Genomic DNA, 24,419 nt, shown 5'->3' with positions numbered 1-24,419 from the left:
GCCCCGCCCGCCCCCGGGCAGAACGCGCCGGCCTGAAGCGCAGACAATAGCCTCCTCCGGCCGGCGGCTCCGCGGAACAAAAGCGGGTCCTCCCGGGAAGGCCGGCGCCCCGCCCTCTGCCGCCTGGCCCCCGGGACGGTGCCCCCACGTCTGGGACCAAGTTCCCTCCAACCTGTCTGAGTTCGGCCGGCATCGGGCCGGGCTCGGGGAGGGGGGGCGGCGCGGGCCGGTAAGGACGACGGAGGCGGTGGCGGCAGCTGAACCGGGCTCGGCTCCGGCGCCTCGGCCGCTCGGGCTCGGGCTCGGCGGACTCGCTCCCCGCGGGGGCGGATCTGGCGGCGGTCACGGCTAGCAGCCAATGGAGCGGGGCCGCGCCCAGGCGGGGCGGGGCGGGGGCCAGCGGGGTGGCGGGGCGGGAGCCGACGGGGCGGGGCGAGGTCCCGCCCCCCGCCCCTCGCCACCCCGCGCTGGGAGCAGCTCAGCTGCCAGAGCGGGGCTGAGGTCGCCCCTAACTCCCCAGCAGCCGGCCTGGACTCCTTGTCCCCCCGACTTCCCCGGCGGGGCTGACATTTTCCCGCCGAGTGACTCTGGCTGAGTCCAGTTTCCCAGGCCTCATTTTATCTCCAGTAAAAAAAAACTCACAGGCCCCTCCCCCTGCAGAGTTAGGGAAACTGAGTTCTGGCCGAGCGGGGGCCAGGGCAGCCATCCTCTTCGACACAGGCTGCTCACCTGGACTGCGAGAAACTTTGCCCTGCTGTGAAATGAGGGCTGATCAGAGAGTAGTTAAAGCGATGTTCAGCATGACAAGGGCTCTCAGGTGACCCAGATCGGGCCCCAGGCCCTTGCCCAAACCCCATCATAGCCCCCCCCCAAGTTAAGTGCCTCAACAAAGCTCAGCTGGGGCCTGCCAGATGGACCTGGCACTGATCCACTTTGTCTTGGGTTCTCCCCATCAAGACACAGAGGCCCAGGGTTTCCCCCACCCTCTTAGGGGTGTCAGAGCAGATCAAATAGGTGAGAGTGGTTGTGGGGTGCTCAGCAGTTGGATGACTCTGGGTGAAAGCTCCCAACGCCAAGAGGGCCGCAGACCCTCTCTCCTCCATACTTCTGATGCACTTGGAAGCCGTTGGGGGTGTGGGGGAGTGATGTCACAGTGGCTGGTTAATCAGGACTTCTCCAAACCAGGCGGGAATGAAGGTACAGCCACGCCCCGGAGAGTCTGATGGTGCTGGATGGAAATGCAGACCCAGAAGGGCTGGGCTGGGCTCTGGAGCCCTCTTGGGTCATACCCCACAAAGGCAAGCCAACGGCTCTTGTATCACAGATAAGGAAACTAGGCTCTGAGATGAGTAAGGGCAAGGGCCAGTGCAAGGAGGTTCCATGGGTCTGGCAAGAGAGGAGGGCTCCTGGCTTCCTGCCCCCTCCTGCTTTGCCCCAGACCCCATGCAGAAAATCCAGCCACCCCCAGGGGCTACCCTTCTTGCAGGCAGCCAGCATGCTCAGGCACCTCTGAGTGTTGGCTACATGTCCTTCCAAGCCTTTGTTTCCCCCATCTGCACAGGGCTGAGTTGCCCTGACCACTGGCCCCATTATCTTCCATCCTTGGCAGCCCCACAGGGAGCCACCTGGAACAGGGACAGCAGCAAGAGGACTGGACCACTGCCCTGAGGGAACTTACATTTCAGCTGCTTCTGCCTTCTCCCTAATTTCACCAGCTGCTAGTACCCCAGCCACAAACCCACCTCAGCCTAACCTGGGGCCGGCCAGGTCCCTAAAGGCATCCCCCCAGCCACACACACCAACACACACACTGCTTGAGGGCTGGCCCTGCTCTGGCCAGGTGTCTGGAGCCGGGAGCTCTTCCTGCTGGAGGATTAAAGGCAGGTGGCCAGGACAGCGCTGCAGCCCGGGGAACACAGCAGTAGCCCCTGGCCTCTCAACCCCTTACCCCTCTCAACCCCACTTAGTCCCAGTGACCCGCCTCGCCACTGGCCCTGAGCTTCACAGACCCCAGCTCTAACCCTGAAGACCAGCTCCAGGCAGCCCTGGGGCCCAGCAGGTAGGTCACTAGGCATCTCCTGCTGTGACAAATCTGAGAAGCAGTTCTGGGATCAGGGCTGCCAGGCCTGGCCAGCGGATGTGGCCCCGCCTCCCCCAATGTCCCATCAGCCCTGCCAGTCCACCCCCAGCCCTGGGAACACACGCTCTCTCCGATCTTGCCCTGAGAAAACCATCTCCTCCCCAGAGACAGAAAACTAAGGGCAGGCCAGGAGGACAGTGGGCGGGGAGAGGTCACAACCTTAAGTCTTTAGTCCACAGGCCTCAGGAGGCCAGGGCAGCTCCAGGCTATGGGGGCACTGTGGGGGCACTGACCCTCAGCAGTGGCCTCTGGGCTGGAGGCTAAAGCCCTTTCCGGCCTGGGAGAGCTTGAAAGAGGGCCTGGTGCCTGAAGGATGGCCTTGAGGTCACTGACTGCCACTGTCCCCATGTGGCCCAGCTGGGCTATTCCACTCCCCACATCTGGGGGTGCAGGCCTCAGCCTCCGGGGTGCCTGAGATCCAGGGGATGGTGGGGGTGGGCTCTTGCTCCTGGACCCACCCTGCCTCAGTCCTGGCCTCCTGAGAACTGGCTCCTTGGCCCACCTCAGCACCCAAGGCTTGGAAAGATAGCTTCCCAATGGTGGGGACTGCTGGCGCATATGGGCCCTCGTCTTTGGCTTTGACTGTATACCACGCTGGGTTGTGCAGGTGGATTGCCCACTAACAGATGAGACCATCAACAGTCTGGGGGGGAAGGTCACATGCCAGGTCCCCTCACCTGACATGGGCTGCTGCTTTCTGAGCCCCACGTGCCCTGGCCAGGCAGAGCTAGCCCAATTGAGTCAGTCTCAACCAAGACCAATACATTGCTCCCTCTCTCTCCAGCCACATAGGTACAGGCTGCCCCACACTGCCAACAGCCTGTCTGGTTGCTTAGAGTGGGGGTCCAGTGATGAGAGCAGGTGCTGTGGGACATACCGGGAGGAGGTCTGGCTGCCAGGTTTAGGAGGGCAGTGGTGCTACTCCTGCTCAGGGAGCTGAGCCAGAGAAGCAGACCACCACTGGGAGAGCCCTCTAGGGTCACCCTGTGAGGAGACTAAGTAGGCTGTGCCCCCCGCCACCAGCCTCTGGATCTGGTAGTGAGGAAGGGCAATAGTGGGAGGTCTGTAGAGTGGACTCCCACGCAGGGCCCTCCTTCTCCTGGCTCCTGGGATAGCTCTGCCTTGCCAGCCCCTGCCTTGTGCCTCAGTCAGTAATATGAACTGAAAAATCACACCAAACTCCAGGCCTCCCCCGTTTTCTTGTTCTGCCCCTCCTTCCCCATAAACCAGATGCTCTTGTGTCCCATCCGTAGGTTAGGTACTGGGGTACAGTGGCTGGAAGGAGGGGTCCAGGCCATTTACTTCTGACTCTAGAGTGCTTAGGGCCTGGCCACAGAGCAGACAGTGCTTCACGCCTCTTAGGGCTGAGCAGGAGCCTGAGCCCAGTTTAAGGGCATTGGCTGGTGGAGAAACTGAGGCTCCAGGTCACCCTCTGAGCCGCAGGCAGACCCCAGAGCCTTGCTCAAGTCTTCCCCTCGGGCTGACTCACTGACGCATGCGACAAAGGAGGATACCATGGCAAGCAGACTCCAGGGCTGGCAAAACCCTCGGTGTCACCAGAGTGACTGCTGAGCTGCCCAGAATAGACCTTGCCCAGCTACCTGGGCTCTGAGGACTCACTTGAGTGGAGGGTGCCATTCGGAGTGTTGGGCTATGTCCTGCCCATTCATCGCAGGGTGCCCTGTACACCCAAGTGAGGCTTCCAGTCCCCTTGGGATCCCACTTTCCTCCCCTCTTCAGAGGCCCCAAGATATCTTGCAATAAGTCATCCAATACTGGCTTGTGGTCCACCAAGGCCCCTTGATTGTTTCCCTACTTGGCCATTTCCACCCTTCCAGAGTCATGGGGTGTTACCTGCAGGACCAGCTGTTGCCAGGCCATTGGCAGGGGCTGCCCACTGCCCACACCACCACTGCTCATGCTGGGCTGCTGGGCACGCTCCAGCTGCAGGGCAACATGGCGCCGCTCCTGCTCCAGAGCTCGCGTCAGTCGCTCAAAGCGGGCCTCCTGCTCTTTCACCGAGGCCAGGATGCTGGCAGCTGAGTGCATGTTGCAGTCCTCCATGACCAGGATGCCAGCAGGCTGCAGGCAAAGCAGAGCAAGGTCAAGGTGGGGCCAGGACAGAGGCCCAGAGAGGCCATCATAGGCCTCATGCCCAACCCACTCACAGATCATACGACTCACTCCCAGACCAGAGCATCCAGCTCTCCAGAGAGAAGCCGCATTGATTAAATTCTAAATTAAAAGCCATTAATCCGAGGCGGGCCGGAAGCAGCCAGCTCCCTCCTTGCGGAGTGTGGGGCTCTGAGCTGGGAGCCCCTGCTTCCTGCCAGGCCCAGCAGAACCACTGACCGCGAGCATCCGGGGCCCTCTGGGAAGGGAAGGGTAGGAAGAGCTGGTATGACCACCTGTCAGACCACCCAGGCCCTCTGCTGCCCACAGCGCATGCCGGTTCATCCCAACCTCATGGGGCCAGCACAGCCCCAACTCACGGAGGCAGTTCTCAGGCCCAGAGAAGGTAGGGACCACAACACAGCAGTGTGGCAGAGCTGGTGCCTCCGTGGGCAGGGAGAGAGAAGGCACTCCACAGCCACCAAGTGGGCAGGACCCGTAGGCAGGTGAGGGGACCAGCAGGTAGGCCTCCACTCACAGCCACACTGGCTGGGGACAAGAGTGCTATCTACTCGCATGACAGAGTAAAAATCTGGTTGAGATGCTGAACTCAGAAGCAGCCCATGCAGCTCACGCTGGATATGGAGGGAAGGTGGAGGGCAGGGTCCCAGGCATGTAAAGCCCCATCTATAGGGAGGGCCCCAGGGGTGCGGGAAGGGGCAGAAGGGACTCAGCAACTGCAGCCACACACCAGCATTCTCCTCGCTGCTGGCTCCCTGGCTGCCCAGCTTATGTGCTCTTCGTGAGCAACAAGAAGCAGGGGAAGGATGTGGAGCACAGACCTGCTCACAGCAACAGGCCAGCAGGTGGGGTGCGGGCCATGAGACCACATGGCTAGGTACTTGGGGTGTGGTGCGATGCCCAGCACTGCTCAGGGCCTCCTCCTGGCCCAGCCCACACCAGCCTGCTGAGGCTGACTCGGCCAGCCCCAGGGCCCATTCACAGCACAGGGCCTGAACTTAGAGACATAGCGTGGTAGGCAACACCCTCGGAGGGCCAGCTGCAAGAACAGAACCCTAGAAAGGAGGGGTCGGTGCTGGGTCTGGCCATTGGTACCAACTGAGCCAGGGACAGGGTTGGGGGGCATGCGTGGACATGGAGTTCAAGACACCATGGATCCCAGCCCACTCTGAAGCTGGGGAAACCAGGCCCCATGAAGCAAGAGGCCAGCATAGGTCCCAGAAGCTAAGCTTCATTTTCCTCAGCACCTGCCACACAAAGAAAACTGTCAGCGTGACCCAGCAGAGGGGCAGCCAAGTCAGCATGTTGGGCTGGGAGAGGCGGTGACCATCTTGGGGGGAGGGGAGGAGCTTGGGTGGCAGAGGGGATGAGGAAAGTCTAGACTGGGTTCTGGGGCAAGCAAGGAGTAAGGGACAAAGAGCATGGTATGTCCACGGCTGTGTGCACACAGCCTCCTGGGCATACCCACTGCTACCTGGGTACGGGCCCCAGAAGCACGCAGCCCCACAGCTGGTACCACCCGACAGTAGAGTAGGACTGAGCCTGGTGGCCCCAAGTGGGGCAGGGGATGGAGCCGGGTCACTCGAGTCCTTGGTCGCAGCACGGGTCTCAAGGCCCTGGGAGGCTGGGATCATGACATCTGTGAGCCTTGTACCTAGGTGACTTTCCTCCTTCCTTGTGCCGAGACATGGGTTCCTGACTGACTTCAGTCTCCCCTTCAGACCAGGCTTAGGGGACAGCAGGGGAGGGGCGGCCCCAGCCTCCAGCTTCACTGCCCTGGGCCCTCCAGCATGTTCCAGCTCTGGGGTCCAAGGAACACCCCCCATAAAGGGAGCCTCCTTACTCTGGCTGGGGGCCAGCGAGAGGCCCAGAAATCTAAGGCTATGGGGAGAAACCCCACAATGACCTTCCCATTGCCCAGTTCTCTCAGCTGGAGCTAAATGACTGTGTGTCTCCCAGGAGACACCCCCAAACGGCAGCTGGCTTGGAGGAAGAATACCCTGTAGTCATCCACGAAGACCAGAGACTCTGAGTCTGGGGCCCAGGCTCTGTGCCCCAGCCCGAGGGTGCACCCCTCTTTCTGCCTGTGAGTGGGGAGGATGCTGGGCCTGTAGTCCACAGCCTCCTCACCTCAGTGGCCTTGAGGACAGGCCTAGGGTATGCAAGGTCCTAATGTGGTGGCCTTCCTGGTTCCGCGGTGTATGGCTGTGCATAGGAGTGCGTGTGGGCAGAGGCGAGCCAGGTCAGTGCTCCAGAGGGCGGCTTTTCTAATGGTAACTCAAAATATTAAAACAATAAATATGTGATGACATGAAAAGCAAATTGTACATGAATTTTTTAAAGATTTTATTTATTTGAGAGAGAGAGAAGAAAGAGAGAGAGAGAGAAAAAGATAGAGAACACACGTGCACACGCACACAAACAGGAGGGTAGGGGCAGAAGGAGAGGGAGAAGCAGACTCCCTGCTGAGCAGGGAGCCTGATGGACAGACTCGGGGCTCTATCCCAGGACGCCGGGATCATGACCTGAGCCAAAGGCAGTTGCTTAATGGACTGAGATCCCCAGGCACCCCTATGCATGAATTTTTAAGATGGACCATGAAACTTTAAAGACATCATCCCCAGGGGGACATCAGGGAGGGGCCCAATCCTGGGCAGGGCCTGAGGCCAGCAGGGAAGCACCATGCTTGTGGGGATCTTGGCTGACCCTTGCTCTCCTCTCTGGCCAGGGTTATCACAGCTTCCATTCACCTGGAAAGGGCCCCACACTGCCCATCAGGCAGAGCCCTCACAACCCTCAGCCAGACCCCAGCTGCTGGCTTTGCAGTCCCTGGTGGAGGCTGCTTCTTACCACACCCGACCGCCCAGGAACGAACATGCAGTGCAGACCCAGTCTCACTGACCCCAGGTAGGAATGAAGGTAGTGAACCTGGGGTAAACCTATCTTTGCTTGGACATCCCACCAGTGACCCCAGGTAGATAGACTGCTGAGTGGATGAAGGGATGGAAGGACAGGAGGCAGGATGGATGGGGAAATGGATAGGAGCGTGAGTAGGTAGGTGGTTGTGCGAGAGGATGGCGGTGGATGGAGTCAGATGAGCAGGTGAATGAGTAGGTCGGAAGTGGGAGGGTAGAGAGTCAGATGGGTGGATGAATGGGTGCGTGGGTAGATAAGAACAAGGCTCTGAAATGCTGCTGGGCAGGGGGAGCATGGAGCCTGAGCACTCTGTGGCACAACTGTGGCCAACACTTGGGTCTATCAGGAAAGCAAAGACACCACCAGAGGAGCTAAGGGAAGACGCTGATCCTCCCCCCGAAACCTAAACCCACATTTGATGTCTTCCTGCTGACCCAGACATTCTTCCTCACAAGGAGTCCAGCCAAACCCTGCTCCAGAAAATCAAATTATGGGGCCTGAATCCAATCTGGGTTGAGGAATTAGAGGAATTTCCTAAGGGTCAGGCCAGCAGGGGGAGGCAGGCAGAAGGCCTGGGCTCCAGTCCCGACTCCTCATTGGCCATCTGTCGGCCCACTGCCACGTGTCCCCCAAGAGCGGGGAGAGAGGACTGGCCACTGGTTGAACCCCATTCTGCCCCTCCCACCCCCCACCCACCACCCTGCCCATCTAGATAGGGAAGTGGTATGAGCAGCAGAACCCTGGCCTGGTGGTTCCAAGGCCCTCTTTGCCCAAGAGGGCGTCATGTCCCCTACCCTCCACACTGCCAGCATGGAGACCTGCTCCCAACACTGCTGGCCAGGCTTCATGGGGGCCCATCTTTACCCTGTCACCCGTACTATGGTGAGACGGTGCCCACAGCTGCAGGGATAGCCTCTGGCCAGCCCACAAGGATGGGCACTGGGCCACCGCTGGAAGAGGAGGCCAGGGCCGGGGAGTTCACACAGAGCAGAGTCCACGTCTGTCCAAACCCAGCAGGACTGCGGTGCTGCTTGGAGGTCAGTGTAGGGCTGGGGGTGTCTGGGCAGGACAAGGCTATTCTTAACCTCAAAGCAGTGGGACAAAGTGCCAAGGAAAGACAGACCAGCTCAGCTTTATAAGAACGAAGCATTTCTGTACATCCTCGCAAAACAGCGTCACAAGCTGTGGTTTATGGTGGTTTTGTTTTTGAAGGGACACCATTTAGAGTAACATATGAGGAGAGCATTTCAGATGAAAGACAGGCAATGACTTTACTTCTAGACCTTGACTTCATCACAGCAGAAGGTGGTGAGGGGCGCCTGGGGAGGCATCACACCAGCCCCTCTGCTGTTGTGCATTTGCAATTTTCCATAATAGAAAGCGGGAGAAAAAGATATAAAGACAACGAAAAGACAATCAACACATGGGCATCAGGTCTTTGTGACACCCAGCAGTAAAGTGACACCCTTCATCTATAAAGCACACTTGCAAATCCATAAGGAAAAACCAGAACCCCACCTCCAATTGAGTAAAGGCCCTAAACGAGCGATGTGGCCAGAGATGTAAGATGCAAAGCAATGATCGTGGAAAACAGCAAGTGATCCCACGCCCTGTGGAAAGACTATAGGGAGAGGCACCTCAGGTCGCAGGGACCCTCTAGGTGGCAGAGTTCTGCACCCACCGGTGTTGCCAGGGTTCAGGGAGGGGCCAAAGTTACTGCTACAGCTGAAGGTAAGGAAGAGATAGAAAAGCAGTTGCCTGGGGCGCCTGGGTGGCTCAGTGGTTTAAGCCTCTGCCTTCGGCTCAGGTCATGATTCCCGGGGTCCTGGGATCGAGCCCCGCATCGGGCTCTCTGCTCAGCAGGGAGCCTGCTTCCCTTCCTCTCTCTCTGCCTGCTCTCTGCCTACTTGTGTTCTCTCTCTGTCAAATAAATAAATAAAAATCTTTAAAAAAAAAAAAAAAAGAAAAGAAAAGCAGTTGCCTGCCCTAGCAGGCAGACAAGTGAAGGAGGCAGCCTGGGAATCCAGCTACCCAGGGGCCAAGGCAGTGCCACCTGCGGGCTGAGGAAAGCAGAGGGATTTTTAGGGACAGAATGGTTATTGGATTCAGCCTGGAAATTAGATTTCCCCAGCAGAGGCGGCACCCCTGTTGCAAGGGACCAGATTCCCTGGTGGGGGTGGGGGTGGGACAGATGGCCCCTTAGTGACCTGCCCCCAGGCTGTCCAGCACACATCTGATGATCATATGGAGGACGACTTGCATGTGCAAGGAGAACAATCTGGGGGGGCTCTTCCCCTGTGCCACTGGGGTATCCTAGGCCAAGTGCAGGCCAGGTCCGCGGCAGTGCTACCTGTCCCCCAGGACAGGTGTGCTGCTGGGCAGGTGGTCCAGAAGGACCAGGGGCTGTGGTGGTACTGATGTAGGAGGCTCAGGGTCAAGTCAAGGCAGGGACACTTGTGGGGGCCCAGGGTGCCTGAGGTCTGGGAGCTGAGAGCCTGGAGCTGGCAGCGCCAGCCAGACATGGCAGAGACGGGCCTCGCTCTGGCGGGGGTGCGGGCAGAGACAGGTGACTATCCCAGCCGCTGCCCCTCCTTGGGGCCTCAGCTACAGGGAGCCACCACGAGAGGCACCTAAGGGGGTGGCACAAGATTCCCACTGGGACAGGTCACAGACACTTGCTCCCCGTGCCAACCGAGGCACTCCTGGAGTCTCCTTGGTTCCCTGGGAACTGCCTCTATCAGAACTCATGGGATGGAGCCCTTTCTCTCTCCCGGCCATTGTGGCGGCTGCTCTTGGTTGGGGCCGTCCCACACCTAAGGCAGGAAGATGGTGGCCGCAAAGAAGACGAAGAAGTCTTTGGAGTCGATCAACTCTGGGTTCCAGCTCGTTATGAAAAGTGGAAAGTACGTGCTGGGGTACAAGCAGACTTTGAAAATGATCAGACATGGCAAAGCGAAGCTGGTCATCCTCGCCAACGACTGCCCGGCCTTGAGGAAATCTGAGATAGAATACTACGCCATGTTGGCCAAAACTGGTGTCCATCACTACAGTGGCAATAACATTGAATGGGGTACAGCATGTGGGAGGTACTACAGAGTATCATTGATCCAGGTAATTCTGATATCATTAGAAGCATGCCAGAACAGACTGGTGAAAAGTATATCATGCAGAACTTTTCCTTAATAAAACTGGCCACAGCTTGTTTTAAAAAACAAAAAAACAAACAAACAAGAACTCATGGGATGGGGATGGACAGCTCTCCCCCAGGCCCCAGGCTGGGATTCAGGGGAGCCCCTTTGCTATCCCTCCGGTACCAGGCCCACATTCCAGCTGCAGCCACAGCCCCACAGTGATACCTTGCAGGGTCCAATTGTGGGGTGTGGGCAAAGAGGATTTACCTCCTGGGCGGTCCCTGTAGCAGCCAGCCCAGGGACACCCCAAGGTCCCCAGGGCTGGGGAGCTGTGGAGCTCCATATAAGGAAGGTAGGGGCTGGCAGTCACAGTGCTCTATTTGCACCAGCAGCCCACCCACTCTACCTCAGCCAAGACGGGCGAAACTGGGGGGCAGGGGAGGGGTCAAGCCCCAGGGTGTCCTACTGTCTGAGGTGGGCTGGCCGGCTGCTTCCAAAGCCAATGCCACCGAGATCCCCTGAGTGGCCTCCCCCCAACCATTCTAGCAGAGGCTCACACTCTCCCCATCCCCCACTCCATCTCAAGGACAGCAGAGCAGCTTGGCTGGGGCAGTTCTGAGGACCCAGGCTCAGAGTCCCACCCTATCCTACCCTGGGGCAGGCATAGGAACCAAGGCATTCCTGAGGAGGGGGCTGAGCCTCAAAGCCAGGCTGGGACCACAAGCAGACAGATCTGACTGGCACCAGAGCCTGGGAGCTCAGCCCCTACCAAAGAGCCAAGGTGTCCATGAAGCGTCCTGAGAGCCCCACTAAAGCACAGCTGGGGCGGCTGTCTAGCCAGGCCAGGCCAAGGGCTGCAGAGAGGCAAGTGCAGCAGTCGCCCACACTGGCTACCGGCCTGTGTACGCTAGGAACGCCCTTTCCCCCCAAGACGGTGGACCCCCTTCTTCCTGGCCCCCTCTGTCACCATGGCAACACCCAGGCTTCTCAGTGAGGGACAGAGCCTCTTTGTGGTGGCACAAAGCCCCTTTGAGGGGCAGTGGAGGTGCAGTCCCTAGGAGCCTGTGGCCAATAAGCCTCTGGGGGGTGAGGCAGGGCCCCTCAGCCCAGCCACCCTCCTCCTGGGTTGTAGAGCCAAGGAAGCTAGGGGTGGCAAAGTCTGTTGATTAGCAGCTGGGACCGATCCCCCCCCCAGTGCCACCTGCCCTAGCTGCCCACAGAAGGGTCCCTGGGAGGAGCCCCAGGGCTGTCTGCTAAAGTCTGGGGGATTTCCAAAACTTTCCCATCATTTTGAGAAGAAACATGCTCACCTAGATAAGAGGAAAAGGCACAGGCAGTGGGGAAAACTCCCACCTGATGGGAACCAAGCCAGCAGGCTCAGGACCCAATGGGAATTGGGTACAGAAGTCCTTGGGGGGCGAACAGGTCCGATGACAGCAAGTCTGGCACCAGGTCCACTAAGGGGGCTGCGCATGGCACCCAGGCCTACCCCAGCTCGCTATCCCTTGCTTCTCTTGCCTGGCTTCCCCTGCTGTAGGGAGTCCCCATCTTTGCCTGCCTTCCCCCGGGGGAGAATGCAGCTGGCCCAGCGTTGTGGTCTGGGGCGGGCCTGCTGCAGCCACAACCTCAAGACAGACTTGGACAAGAGGAGAACCTGAGGGCAATGCGGACCTGGTGACGGAGCCCAGCACAGAGCACTCCTCCCCCCACGCCAGCAAGCCTGCCCCATCAGGGGCCTCATTCACCCTACCAGGCTCCCAACCCTGGAACCCCTCCCCATCCCAGCCAGCGGGTCCCTGCTACCCTGATGGCTGCTGACTGGGCACTTGGCAGTGCCCTTGCATGCTGGGCGCCCTGCCCGGGCAGCCCTCCCCAAGCAACCTCAGCCTGACCCACGGCAGCTTTGCTAACTAAGCCACTGGGGTGGGGGTCATGGCCCCCGGGGCAGCAGCACGAGGCAGAGCTGGCCCCGGGAGAGATCAGTCCCTTTGTGGGTAGATCTACGCAGGTCCTGGGGAGGCTGCCAAGGGGCCAACCCTGACACGGCGGTGCCCCTCTGAGTCAACAAGCACCCCCTAATTCCCTCGCCTCACCCTCCCTGCCTGCTTTTCCCATCACATTCCTGCCTGCTGTTTGTGGGCACCAGTGTGCCTGCACTGGACCAAAATCAGCAATACCAGGTCAATTCTCACCATAGCCCTGGGAGGGAGCAGATGGTGGGGACCTCTAGCAAAGGGGGCTTCCAACAAAGCCCAGCCCAGGTTCTTGCCATCCAGGGAGACGGGGCCTGGGGTTCAGCAGGATTGGCTTCAGCCTCCTCTCTCTGGAGAGTGAGATGGGTCCGGAAACGGGTCACTCCTTCCCTCCCTCCTCAGGAACAACACTGGGGACTCAAGCACGGAGACTCCACGAGGCTTTGCCAGCACAGCACCCACAGCCCAGCGCCTGGGACAGGGCCAACAAGCACCACAGGTGGCAGGAAGGCCCTCCAGCTGCCGTGGGCACAGGTGAGATGGCTGTGGCCATCCGGTTCTGGATGGGTCAGAAGTGAGTGTGGGCGATAGAGCAGGGTCCACCCTGGGGAGGGAGGTTCCAGGCCCTTCCAGCGTTGCTCCTGGCTGGCAGCACCCATGGGCCAGGTCCCCCCCTAGTCTGCTCTTGCCCAGGGCCAACGAGCAGGTGACCACAGCCAGCTCTGGCTTCTCCTGGGCCCCCAGGCACATCCTTCCCTTCCAGGAGCTTAGCTGGACACCAGCCTTGCTGCTTCTAACCCCCTCTCCAGGCTGGGAGCCAGCTCAGCTGCTCTCGAAGCTCATGAGTGCCCATGGCAACAAGTCCAGACACCACCAACCTCCAGCCAGTAACAAACTCCCCCCTTTTACATGCAAATGACTCAGTGGGAAAGGGCAGGGGGCTCCACCTCACCCCCACCAAGCACAGACTTTAGGCCCTGCGGGGTCTCTTCTGGCTCCTCCCACACATACCAGGAGAGCCTCCAGGGAGCTGGACTTGTCTCTGTGTCCCCTCCCTGCCCAGAGGCATTGGGAGCACTGCAGGAGGGATGCCTACCATTTGGGGACCTCCCAAAACTCACCTGCAGGCACATGTGGCAGCCACCCTTACGTGCACGCGCACACAGGGAGGGATGATGCCCCCACAGGACACCCACACCAGCCATGCTGTGTGCCCACTGCCCACTCAACCACAGCTGCCCCATGGACTTCACTTGCCCCAGTGGAAAATGGGTGGTGGGTGGCCCGAAGGTCCTCCAGGTCCTTGTTGCAGGAGAGGAAGGGAGGATGAGTGCTCCGTAGCCACTGTGGCTCCTGGTAAGGATCAGCATCCTATGCAGACCCCGTTCCTGTCCTGACCTCCCCATCAGGAGCCTGATGGGCTGCCCCCCCATCAGGACCTCAGAGGCCAGGCCTGTCTGAGACACCTCAGTCTGCACGTGGCTCCAGCCTCGGGTCCACACCAAAGCCTGTCTGTGACGGGTGAGGGTGGCTGGGGCACGGACTCTGGACAGAGGCACCCAACCAGCACAGAGCTGCCCACAGCACACCAGCACCCCGGGGCAAATCCTCCTGCCTTTGGAGGACCTGAGGGAGTGGCTCTTGGCTAACTTGTATTTAGCACACTTATGAGTGCAAATACTAGGGAATGGCCGACATGTGTCCTCCAAAGATGGAAGATGGTGTTGAACAATGAACTGGGAACAGACCACAGAGGAAAGGCGTGATCACAAATGACGATGCCCCCGTGGAGACTTAAAGAAAGCTGGGGCAGAGGCAGTGAAGGGCAAGACAGGGGTTCCCCGCAGCAAATCTGCACACAGGGAGGCATCGGAAAGCAAACTCAGGCCAGACCTTCCAAAGCCACAGAAAATTACATGCAGCTGATGAAAGAGGGAAGCCAAGAGATGTGGAAACTAACCGATACATCGCAAAAATCCCCTGAGGGAGAAAGAGCAGAGCGGGACCCACAAAATAGTCAGAAACCACCCTCAAGAGAGGAGGCCTCTAGTGGGCTTGTCAGTGTACAGGTAGGAATCGAAGCTTTCCAAACCAGCTCAGAAAAGCGTGGATGCCTCTTTTTCTGCATTTTACGATTCCATTCCATTTTACGATTGCATTTAGGCTGAGGATTCCCCCCACCCTGCCCATTTCCTAAATGCTTGAGGTCAGCTCTGCAGCATGGGAGGGCGGTGCACTTGGCCCGACCTGCCAGCACAGCCCGGCGCCTCAAATGTTCCATGGCACGCTGGTTCTCCGCCCAGCTGTCCACATCCCAGAGAGGCCGCACCGTCCATCCACAGCTGTCAACCATGCATCCCGTCTCCCGCTCACCATCTCTTGTGCTGTGGACACTCCTATGGCCAGGAACAGCTGACAGCTTTGTTCGACAAGATGCCCAGCCTTGGGGCGCCTGGGTGGCTCAATGGGTTGGACCTCTGCCTTCGGCTCGGGTCATGATCTCAGGGTCCTGAGATCAAGCCCCGCGTCGGGCTCTGCAGAGAGACTGCTTCCCTTTCTCTCTCTCTGCCTGCTGCTCTGCCTACTTGTGATCTCTCTCTCTGTCAAATAAATAAATGAAATTAAAAAAAAAAAAAAAAGATGCCTGGCCTCCTTAATTCGACATCGCTAAAAACGTGTGAACCTTGCGCTCTGAAATTTCTTAAGGAAACTTCAGGGTGAAATTCCCTGATTTTCAGAGTCATGATCTGCCATTCACATGACGGGTCTTTCTCTGGGAGGGAGCAAGGAGGGCTCGCTGGGAGCTCTAGACAGCCCGGAGAAGTCCAGGCTAACCCGGTTATTTCAGCTGGGAGTCACCACACCATAGGCAGAAGTTCCAGACCCCATGCCTCGGGGAACAAGGGCTGCTGAGAGGCTGAAATGGATTTTCCAGCAAGGCCTTGATACTCTGCATGCCTTACGAGGACTTCAGCTGTCCTTAGCCATCCTTTGCAAGCTGCCTGTGGGGAGTATTTTTACCGTCTCAGGATATCTGTGGATCTGTGGATCTGATGAGTGTAAGAGATTAGGTATGAAAAAAAAAAAGGGGAGATTAGGTATGAATCCATGAAACACAAAACAAAATCCAACCAAGTCAAAAAGAGCAACAATAACAAACTTAAACACCACATACACAGACTCACATACATAATACAAACTCACAAAAGTTATGACATCACGGATGTGGTCATTAACCAGACGGCAGGAACCCTTTCACAACGTATTTGTATATTCTATCACCATGACATGCACATCAAGTAGCTTATAGATTTGTCAATTATACTCAGTGAAACTGGAAAAAAAAAATGAAGAAAGACAAAGGAATATTTTTAGCTACCTTAATTTTACAAATCCAGTTGCTTAAAAATAAACTTGAAAAATGTAAGAAAAAAAAAACACAACACAAAAACCCCCACTCTCTTGTGTTCAGTATGTCTCTTCTCTGTATAATATTTTTAAATAAAAAGATTATAAGAGAATATTGTGAACAATTATACACCAACAAATTGCATAACCTAGAAGAAATGAACAAATTCCTAAAAACACACACACTACGAAAACTGACACATGAAGAAATAAAACCTGAGCAGACTTTTAACTAACTCCCATGAAGGCCCAGGACCAGACGGCTTCACTAGTGAATTCTAACAAATACTCAAAGAGGAGTTAATATTAATCTTCAAACCGTCTCCAAAAATTGACAAGTAAGCTAATACTGACTCATTCTACAAGGCTGAAATTACCCTGATACCAAAGCCATAAAAGAAAACTATGGTTCAACAGCCCTTTTGTGAAAACTGATGCAAAAATCTTCAACAAAGGGACATCTGGGTGGCTCAGGTCATGATCCCAGGGTCCTGGGATGGAACCCCGCATCGGGTTCCCTGCTCTGCGGGGAGCCTGCTTCTCTCCTTCCCACACCCCCTGCTTGTATTGTTCCTGCTCTCACTGTCTCTCTGTCAAATAAATAAAATCTTAAAAAATTTTTTTTCAACAAAACACCAGCATACTGAATTCGGCAGTACAAAGGATTATACACCATAACCAAGTAGGATTTATTCCTGAATTCAAGGATGGCTCAACATATGAAAATTAGCCGACGTAATGCCCTGTATATTAACAAAATAATGAGGGAAAATGATAATTTCAATTGATACCTAAAATACATTTGACAAAATTCAACATTCTCTTATGATATAAACATAAAACAAACTAGGAATAGAAAGACATACCTTGACATAATAAAGACTATACAGAAAAAGGACTTCATACTACATATGCTACAAATTATATTGTACATACACCACAGCTTACATCAGACCCAATAATGAAAGAGTTAAAGCTTTTCTCCCAAGATCAAGAATAAGACAGGTAGGCTCAAATGGCTATCAGACACATGAAAAAATGTTCGTCATCACTAGCCATCAGGGAGATTCAAATAAAAAAAAAATTTAAAAAAAAATCTTAAAAAAAAAAGAACAAAAAACTGAGAGATAAACTTAACTAAGTTGAGGAAAGACTTGCATACTGAAAACTACAAACCTTGCTGAAAGAAATTAAAGATACCTACATACACGAATGGAAGACATTTCATGCATATGGAATGGAAGACTTGATATTGTTAAGATGTCAAATTTTTTTTTTAAAGATTTTATTTATTTATTTGACAGACAGAGATCACAAGCAGGCAGAGAGGCAGACAGAGAGAGAGGAGGTAGCAGGCTCCCTGCGAGCAGAGAGCCCGATGCGGGGCTCGATCCCAGGACCCCGAGATCACGACCCGAGCCAAAGGCAGAGGCTTAACCCACTGAGCCACCCAGGCGCCCCTAAGATGTCAATATTAACCAAAGTGATCTACCAATTTAATTCAGTCCCTATCAAAATCATTTTTTACGGGGCGCCTGGGTGGCTCAGTGGGTTAAGGCCTCTGCCTTCGGCTCAGGTCATGGTCCCAGTGTCCTGGGATCGGGCCCCACATCGGGCTCTCTGCTCTGCGGGGAGCCTGCTTCCACCTATCTCTCTGTCTGTCTGCCTCTCTGCCTACTTGTGGTCTCTGTCTGTCAAATAAATAAATAAAATCTTTAAAAAAAAATCACTTTTTACAAAATCATTTTTTACAGAAAGCGAAAACTCCATCCTAAAATCCATGCGGAACTTCAAAGATCCTGAACAGCTAAAACAATCATAAAAAAGAACAAAGCTAGGGGTCTCACCGAAATCACTCCTGATTTCAAAATTTATTACGAAGCTTTAGTAATGGAAACAGTGTTGTCATGGCATAAAGGCAGAAACAGACCAATGGAATAGAATAAAAATAAATCTTCACATATATATAACCAACTATTTTTTACAAGGTTGTCAAGACCATTCGATGGGGGAAAGAATTGTCTTTTCAACAAATGGTGCTAGGAAAACTGGATATCCACATGGAAAAGAATCAAGTTTTAAGCTTTTATAACATATGCAAAAATTAAAAATGCATCAAAGATCTAAACATAAGACCTGAAACTATAAAACTCTTAGAAGAAAACATAGGGGGAAAGCTTTATGATGTTGGATTTGGCAGTGATTTCCTGGATATGATGCCAAAAGCATAGGCAAGAAAAGTAAAAATAGGTAAATCGAACCCTATCAAAATTAAAAACTTCTGGGACGCCTGGGTGGCTCAGTGGGTTAAGCCTCTGCCTACAGCTCGGGTCATGATCTCAGGAGCCTGGGATGGAGCCCCGCGTCGGGCTCTCTGCTCAGCGGGGAGCCTGCTTCCCCTTCTCTCTCTGCCTGCCTCTCTGCCTACTTGTGATCTCTCTCTCTGTCAAATAAATGAATAAAATCTTTAAAAAAAAAATTAAAAACTTCTGTTCAAGTGACACAATCAACAGAGTAAAAAGGCAATACAGAGAATGGCAGAAACATTTTAAAATCATGTATCTGAGACATGACTGATAACTTCCAAAATACATAAAGAACTCCTACAACTCAACAACAGCAGCAAACAAACAACCCAGTTAAAAAAAACGGGGAAAAGATTTGAGCAGACATTTCTTTAACGAAGATACATAAATGGCCAAGTATATGAAAAGATGCCTAATGTTAGGGAAACGCAAATCAAAAGCACAGTGAAATGTTGTCTTACACCCATTAGATGGCTACTCTCCAAAACACAAAATAACAGGTTTTGGTAAGGATGTGGAGAAATTGGTGCTCGTGGGCACAGCTGGTAGGACGTAAAATGGCATAGCTGCTAAGAAAATCAATATGGTGGTTCCTCAAAAAGTTAAAAATAGAAATACTGTATGACCAAGCAATTCCCCCTCTGGGTATATATCCAAAAGAGGTGAAAGCGCAGTGTTGAAGAGGTATTTAACACTCATGCTCATAACAGCATTATTCACAATAGCCAAAAGGCAAAGCAACTCAAGTGCCTACCAACAGTTGAATGGATAAACAAAATGTGATACACACTTATGGATCATGGAATGTTACTATCAATGGAAGATGATTCCACCTTTAAAAGGAAGGAAATTCTGACATGTGATGTAACATGAGGAATCTTCAGAAATCATGCTAAGTGAAATAATCCAATAATAAAAAGACAAATGCTACCCCTGGGGATAAAAATATATTATGTTTATAAAAAATAAAATAAAAAAAATAAAAATAAAAATAAAAAGACAAATGCTGTATTGGGCTACTTTTATGAGTCAGTTAAATTAGTCACATTCCTAGAAAGACAACATAGAATGGTGGTTCCAGGGGCTGGGGAAAGGGGGTAATGGGTTAATTAATGTTCATTAATGGATACAGAGGGTCAATTTTGCAAGATGAAAAAGTTCTGGAGGTTGGCTGCACAACAATATGAATATACCCGATGATACAGAACGAGACTTTGAAGAATGGGTATGATGGTAAATTTGGTGTATTTTACCAAATAAAAATAGAAATTTGTTTTTTTATTTTTTATTTATTTATTTTTTAAAGATGTTATTTATTTATTTGACAGAGATCACAAGTAGGCAGAGAGAGAGGAGGAAGCAGGTTCCCTGCTGAGCAGAGAGCCCAATGCAGGGTTTGATCCCAGGACCCCAGGATCATGACCTGAGCCGAAGGCAAAGGCTTTAACCCACTGAGCCACCCAGGCACCCCTAAAAATAGAAATTTAAAAAGAGCCATCTTGTGGCTCTTAGAATATGCAAAAAATTCTTTTAAATAAGTAGAAAAAGATAAAAATTCAAGCATACAGGGCACCATTGTGGTTCAGATGGTTAAGCATCTGCCTTTGGCTTAGGTCATGATCCCGGGGTCCTGGGATCGAGTCCTACATCAGGCTCCCTGATCCTTGGGGAGCCTGCTTCTCCTTCTGCCTCTGCTTCTCTCTTTCTCTCTCTGTCTCTCATGAGTAAGTGAAATCTTTTAAAAAAATGTTAATCATACAAAGTTGACTATTTACAAACAGTGAAATATATATTCAAACTTCACACATAAAAATATATGGGTTGTAAAATGGTGCTTATTGGGGCTAAGGATAGGGGAAATGGGTAGATGCAGGTCAAAGGAGATATGGAAGATATCTTCCAATTATATGATAAGTTCCAGGGATCTAATGTACAGCATGGTGACTATAATTGACAACATTGCATTACATACTTTGAAGTTGCTATAAGAGAAGTTGCTATGTTTAATGTTCTCATTATAACAACAAAACAATGATAATTGATGTGAGATGAAGGATGTGTTAACTAATCTTATTGTGGTAAACATTTTGTAATACATACATGTACCAAATCATCACAATGTACCGTAAACCCACACAGTGTTATATGTCAATTATATCTCAATAAGCTGGGGGGAACAGCCAAAGCTATACTCAGAGGCAAATTCACAGCTTTAAAATACTTTCATTATTAAACAGTAAAGAATGACTATGAATACAAGTGTATCAGGGCTGAATGAAAAATGCTAAAACATCCTTGCAACAAGCTCCCTGTTTTCTACCTCTAAAGCTCTCCCAGGAGTAATACCCACTTTCTAACAGAGAATCAACAACATAAATGATTCCAGAATATATATATTTTTTAAAAAGAATGAATATGAATAAACTAGGACAAACCTAAAATAGCTAGCACACAGTTATCTAAGTCCCCAAACCAAGATTCCTATCGAAATGACCAATGCATTTCTGAATACCTTTCACATGCCAGAAATAGAAATTTCTCATAGGTGTAGTTCAGAGAGGACAGGACTTAGAGAAGATGCAGAAAATCAGTCTGTGAGCCCAGGATCACGCTATGAAGTGCAGTCCCCAGCTCTCAGGCCTCTGCATGGGCCAAACACCACAACAAATCTAAGACCTCCCCTGCCGCTACATGTGGTACCCAACGTGAGGGGGCTGATGCGGAAAGTGACCCCCTTGGCCTCTGCTGGGTTATAGGCCAGAGCTAAGTGGCTGCTGGCCAGCATCTGGCACGTGGCAGGCACTCAATTTGTTTCTGTCACAGGAAGGAAGCAAGGACGAATAGCCGGAAAACAGCATCTAGACCAACAGAATACTGTACCTCCCAGGCCTGGGCGGCACTGAGGAACCCAAGCACGTGTTCCATAGGGAGGCCGATTTTTGCGAAAAACAGGAGAAATGTCAGGAGAAGGATTGCCTAAGGCTCCTGTAGACTTAGGAGAATGCTGCCTTGCTGAGGGCATCTCTGCATCTAGAATGATGCAGGGAGTGGGTCCACAGAGACCCTCACCGAGGCAGTGCCTGCCAAGTCTGGAGGTGGGTGCGGCAAGGAGCAGGGCTGAGGTTATCACAGGGACCAGACGTGGCTTTGTCCTCGAGGCCATGGGGGATCTCACAGGGGAGAAACCAGATAAATATTGGCTAAAGGAGTGAGCAAGAGGGGGCGCCTAGGTGGCTCAGTGGGTTAAGCCTCTGCCTTTGGCTCGGGTCATGGCCTTGGTCCTGGGATCGATCCCCACATTGGGAATCCCTGCTCAACACGGAGTCTGCTTCTCCCTTTTTCTCTGCTTGCCTCTCTGCCTATTTGTGATCTCTGTCAAATAAATAAAATTTAAAAAAAAAAAAAAAAAGGGGAGTGAGCAAGAGAACCAGGCCCAGCTGAAAGGCTTCCTCTCCCCTGGCTGAAACAGCCCCCACCAGCTTCAGGGAAGGGGACAGCAAATACCCCTCCACAGCCACCCAGCCCCCTGCCCCTACCCAAGGCTGCTATTCTTGGGCCCTGGGTCTTATCTGAGATTCACTCCTCCTGCCCATCAACCATGCTCATGCTCTGGGCAGTGGAGTCCCAGCAGAGGACAGAGCCACCAGGAGTAAGGGGATATGCAAGGGGCTAGGGTTCCCACAGGGCACAAGGTTGCTGCCTGTGTCATAGTCCCAGATGGCCTCCTTCCCTGCACACGCTCTGGGGCATCAACCACCCCACCCCCACCATTGGATGTCCTGGCCCTTTTCTAAAGACAAAAGTTTGCAAGCATAAAGGCTTAATTAAAAATTAAGCAATACCCTGTTTTCAAAGGTTTGGCAAAGAAATGTCTGGAATTACTTCTTCAAATACAAATACTGAAATAGTCTCATCATAACGAATAGCTCCCTGCAGATAGGCAAATGCCAGAGAACTGTCACCGAGACAACTGGAAAGGGAAGATATGCTTGCCTGGGGCAGGCCTGGGAACAGCGCCCAGCTCTGCTTGCTGAGCCTCAGTTTCCCCATCATAATTCCCCATCCCCATGCTGGGAAGACCCAAGAGAGAAGATGATTTTGGTCTCATGCAAGTCCCTGCCCCAGCTGTGGTCCCAGCTATGGCCCTGCACACTCTGGGGCCCTGGACAGGTCACCTGCCCCCCTGGGTGGCAATAAGCCTGCTGCTCATCCTAAGCAGGAGGTGACAGGTGAGGCTGGTAGTCTGTGCCAACTGATGGGGGCGGGGTAGGAGGGTCGGGAGTCCAAGAGCCCACACCAGCCCTCATGGTGTGTTCAGGAAAGCCCCTTTCCCAGGCTCAAGTTCTCAGAAGGCTCAGTGTGTGGCCAGGGTACTTAGAACATACTACAGAGGTGTCCAGATGGCTCAGTCGTTAGGCGTCTGCCTTCAGCTCAGGTCATGATCCCAGGGTCCTGGGATCCAGCCCCACATCGGGCTCCCTGCTCAGCGGAAAGCCTGCTTCTCCATCTCCCACTTCTCCTGCTTATGTTCCCTCTCTCACAGTGTCTCTGTCAAATAAATAAATAAAATCTTAAAAGAAAAAAAAAAAAAGAACATACTATAACAGGGCCTAAACCTGGGCCCTTCAACTACTTGCTGGCCTCCCTCCTGACCTCAGCATCCCTGCCTCGCTCTGCACACTGCCCTTACTTCCCCCTGCATCCCTGCCTCTCCCTCCATGCCTGCTCCTCCACTCTATACTCCCATACCGCTCTGGTACCTTCACTTCCCCTGTTCCCTGCCCTCTCCCTACAGCCTTGCCTCTCCCTTCCCCTGAACCCCCGCCTTCCCTAAAGCCCCCCTTTCCGCTATATGTCTGCCTCCTTGTACCCCCACTTCCTCTTGCATCCCTACCTGCCTTGTCTCCTATACTCCTACATCCTTGCCCTTCCTCCCTCCTGCACCCCTCCCCTTCCCACTCTTGTTTCCCTCTCAGCCCTGTCCTGTCTTCCGCACCCTATGCTGACCCACGGTGGGTGAACTGAGCAGCCCATGATATGCTCCGAGGGGCACAGCTGGCACTTTCAGAGCCCTAGTGCCCTTCCCCCATCATGGTCCCTGGACAAGGGTGGAGGCACTGAGGTGTCTTGAGCCTGGGGCCTCCAGCTGTGTGCAGAGGAGACTCACCACTGAAGCTCTGGCTCTTACGACAGAGCCTTCAGTGCACCCTCCCAGAGGGTCTGAGTGACTCACCTCAGAGGTAATCATCTGTGGGAGTGCTGGCACTGCCAGGGCTCCAAATCCTCTGGGCATCAGCCTGGGAGTGGGGAAGTAGGCATTTGACGGCCTGGTGGGAGCAGAGGCCAAGGGGCGGGGGGAGGCCCCTGCACCCATTGTGTGCAATGCCCACAGAGCCAGGGACCAGCCAAGCCTCTGGATCACCAGCATCCCTCAGCACAACATCGCGAGTGGTATCAGCTCACACACGCCTGCAGGGACACCCCGAGCTCCCACTGCACACTTGAGCGGATAGGAGGTGAGATGGGGTCCTCACAGGAGGTGTTCCTCCCTGCATTGTCTGCCTTTCCTGGGGGCCCGTCTCCTATGCAGGTCCCTGGCTGGGCTGTCTGAAGACAGCAGTCCTAGCTATCTCTTGGGAGAAGGGCTGTCATGGGGCATGCCCTTGGCCACTCTCTCAGGCCACACTGGCATCTGATGGCTCCCACCAAGGCTCTGTCCCCAGCATGAGTGTGTCTGTGTGTACACACACACACACACACACACACACACAGGCACCCCAGCAGTGCCTGAACCTCAAGGTCAAGCCCAAGTTGTTTAAATGTAGAAAAACAGCTCTAGGCAAAAGTTATTTACTGCAGCAGCCCTGACAGTAGAGAACTCCAAACAGCCTGAGTCCGTGATGGGATGTGCTTCTGAGCTCTTAGTTGAGGGGTGCACGGGCCTCAGGGACAGAGGGGGACTGACATGGGTGTGTCTGGGCAGTCCCCCCACCCCAAAAGGCAGGACCAGCACAGCCAACCACAAGTATTACCTGGAAACAGGAAGCCCACGCATCTGCTTTGGCCTAGCATCCCAACACCAATTTGGGAGATGCTGGTGAGGTGGGGGGTGGGGATCACAACCTCCAGCCCCCCCCCCCCTTTTTTTTAAAGATTTTTATTTATTTATTTATTTGACAGAGAGACAGAGAGAGACATAGTAAGAGAGGGAATACAAGCAGATGGAGTGGGAGGAGAAGAAGCAGGCTTCCGGCTGAGCAGGGAACCCGAGACGGGGTTCAGTCCCAGAACTCTGGGATCATGATCTGAGCAGAAGGCAGATGTTAACAACTGAGCCACCCAGGCACCCCAACCTCCAGCCCTCTTACACATGCACATGTGGAAATCACCACCCCAGAAAGGAGGCAGAAAG

At 53.7% G+C, this 24,419-nt stretch overlaps 1 protein-coding gene and 1 pseudogene across 8 annotated transcripts in view; one reads left to right on the top strand and one right to left on the bottom strand.

Annotated features, from left to right (window-relative positions):
• ARVCF (ARVCF delta catenin family member) overlaps positions 1 to 24,419 on the bottom strand; it is a 53,499-nt gene that overhangs the window by 17,116 nt on the left and 11,964 nt on the right. For 3 of the 8 annotated variants that reach the window (XM_047697562.1, XM_047697566.1, XM_047697564.1), the window contains exon 3: positions 3,995 to 4,222. The exons of 1 other annotated variant lie outside the window; for it this stretch is intronic. In XM_047697562.1, the coding sequence (XP_047553518.1) occupies positions 3,995 to 4,204 (210 nt within the window). In that variant the 5' untranslated portion in view covers positions 4,205 to 4,222. Of the gene's footprint in view, positions 1 to 172; positions 327 to 3,994; positions 4,223 to 6,403; positions 6,584 to 24,419 lie in introns of those variants that run through there. 4 more of the 8 variants (XM_047697567.1, XM_047697568.1, XM_047697563.1 and 1 more) reach the window with 3 other exon arrangements.
• On the top strand, positions 9,949 to 10,542 carry LOC125081760 (60S ribosomal protein L30-like; annotated as a pseudogene).

This window comes from Lutra lutra, chromosome 12 (genome assembly GCF_902655055.1).
Source record: "Lutra lutra chromosome 12, mLutLut1.2, whole genome shotgun sequence".
NCBI classification, from domain to species: domain Eukaryota; kingdom Metazoa; phylum Chordata; class Mammalia; order Carnivora; family Mustelidae; genus Lutra; species Lutra lutra.
Note: the sequence above shows the minus strand (reverse complement) of the source record. Positions and strands in the feature narration are given on the sequence as shown.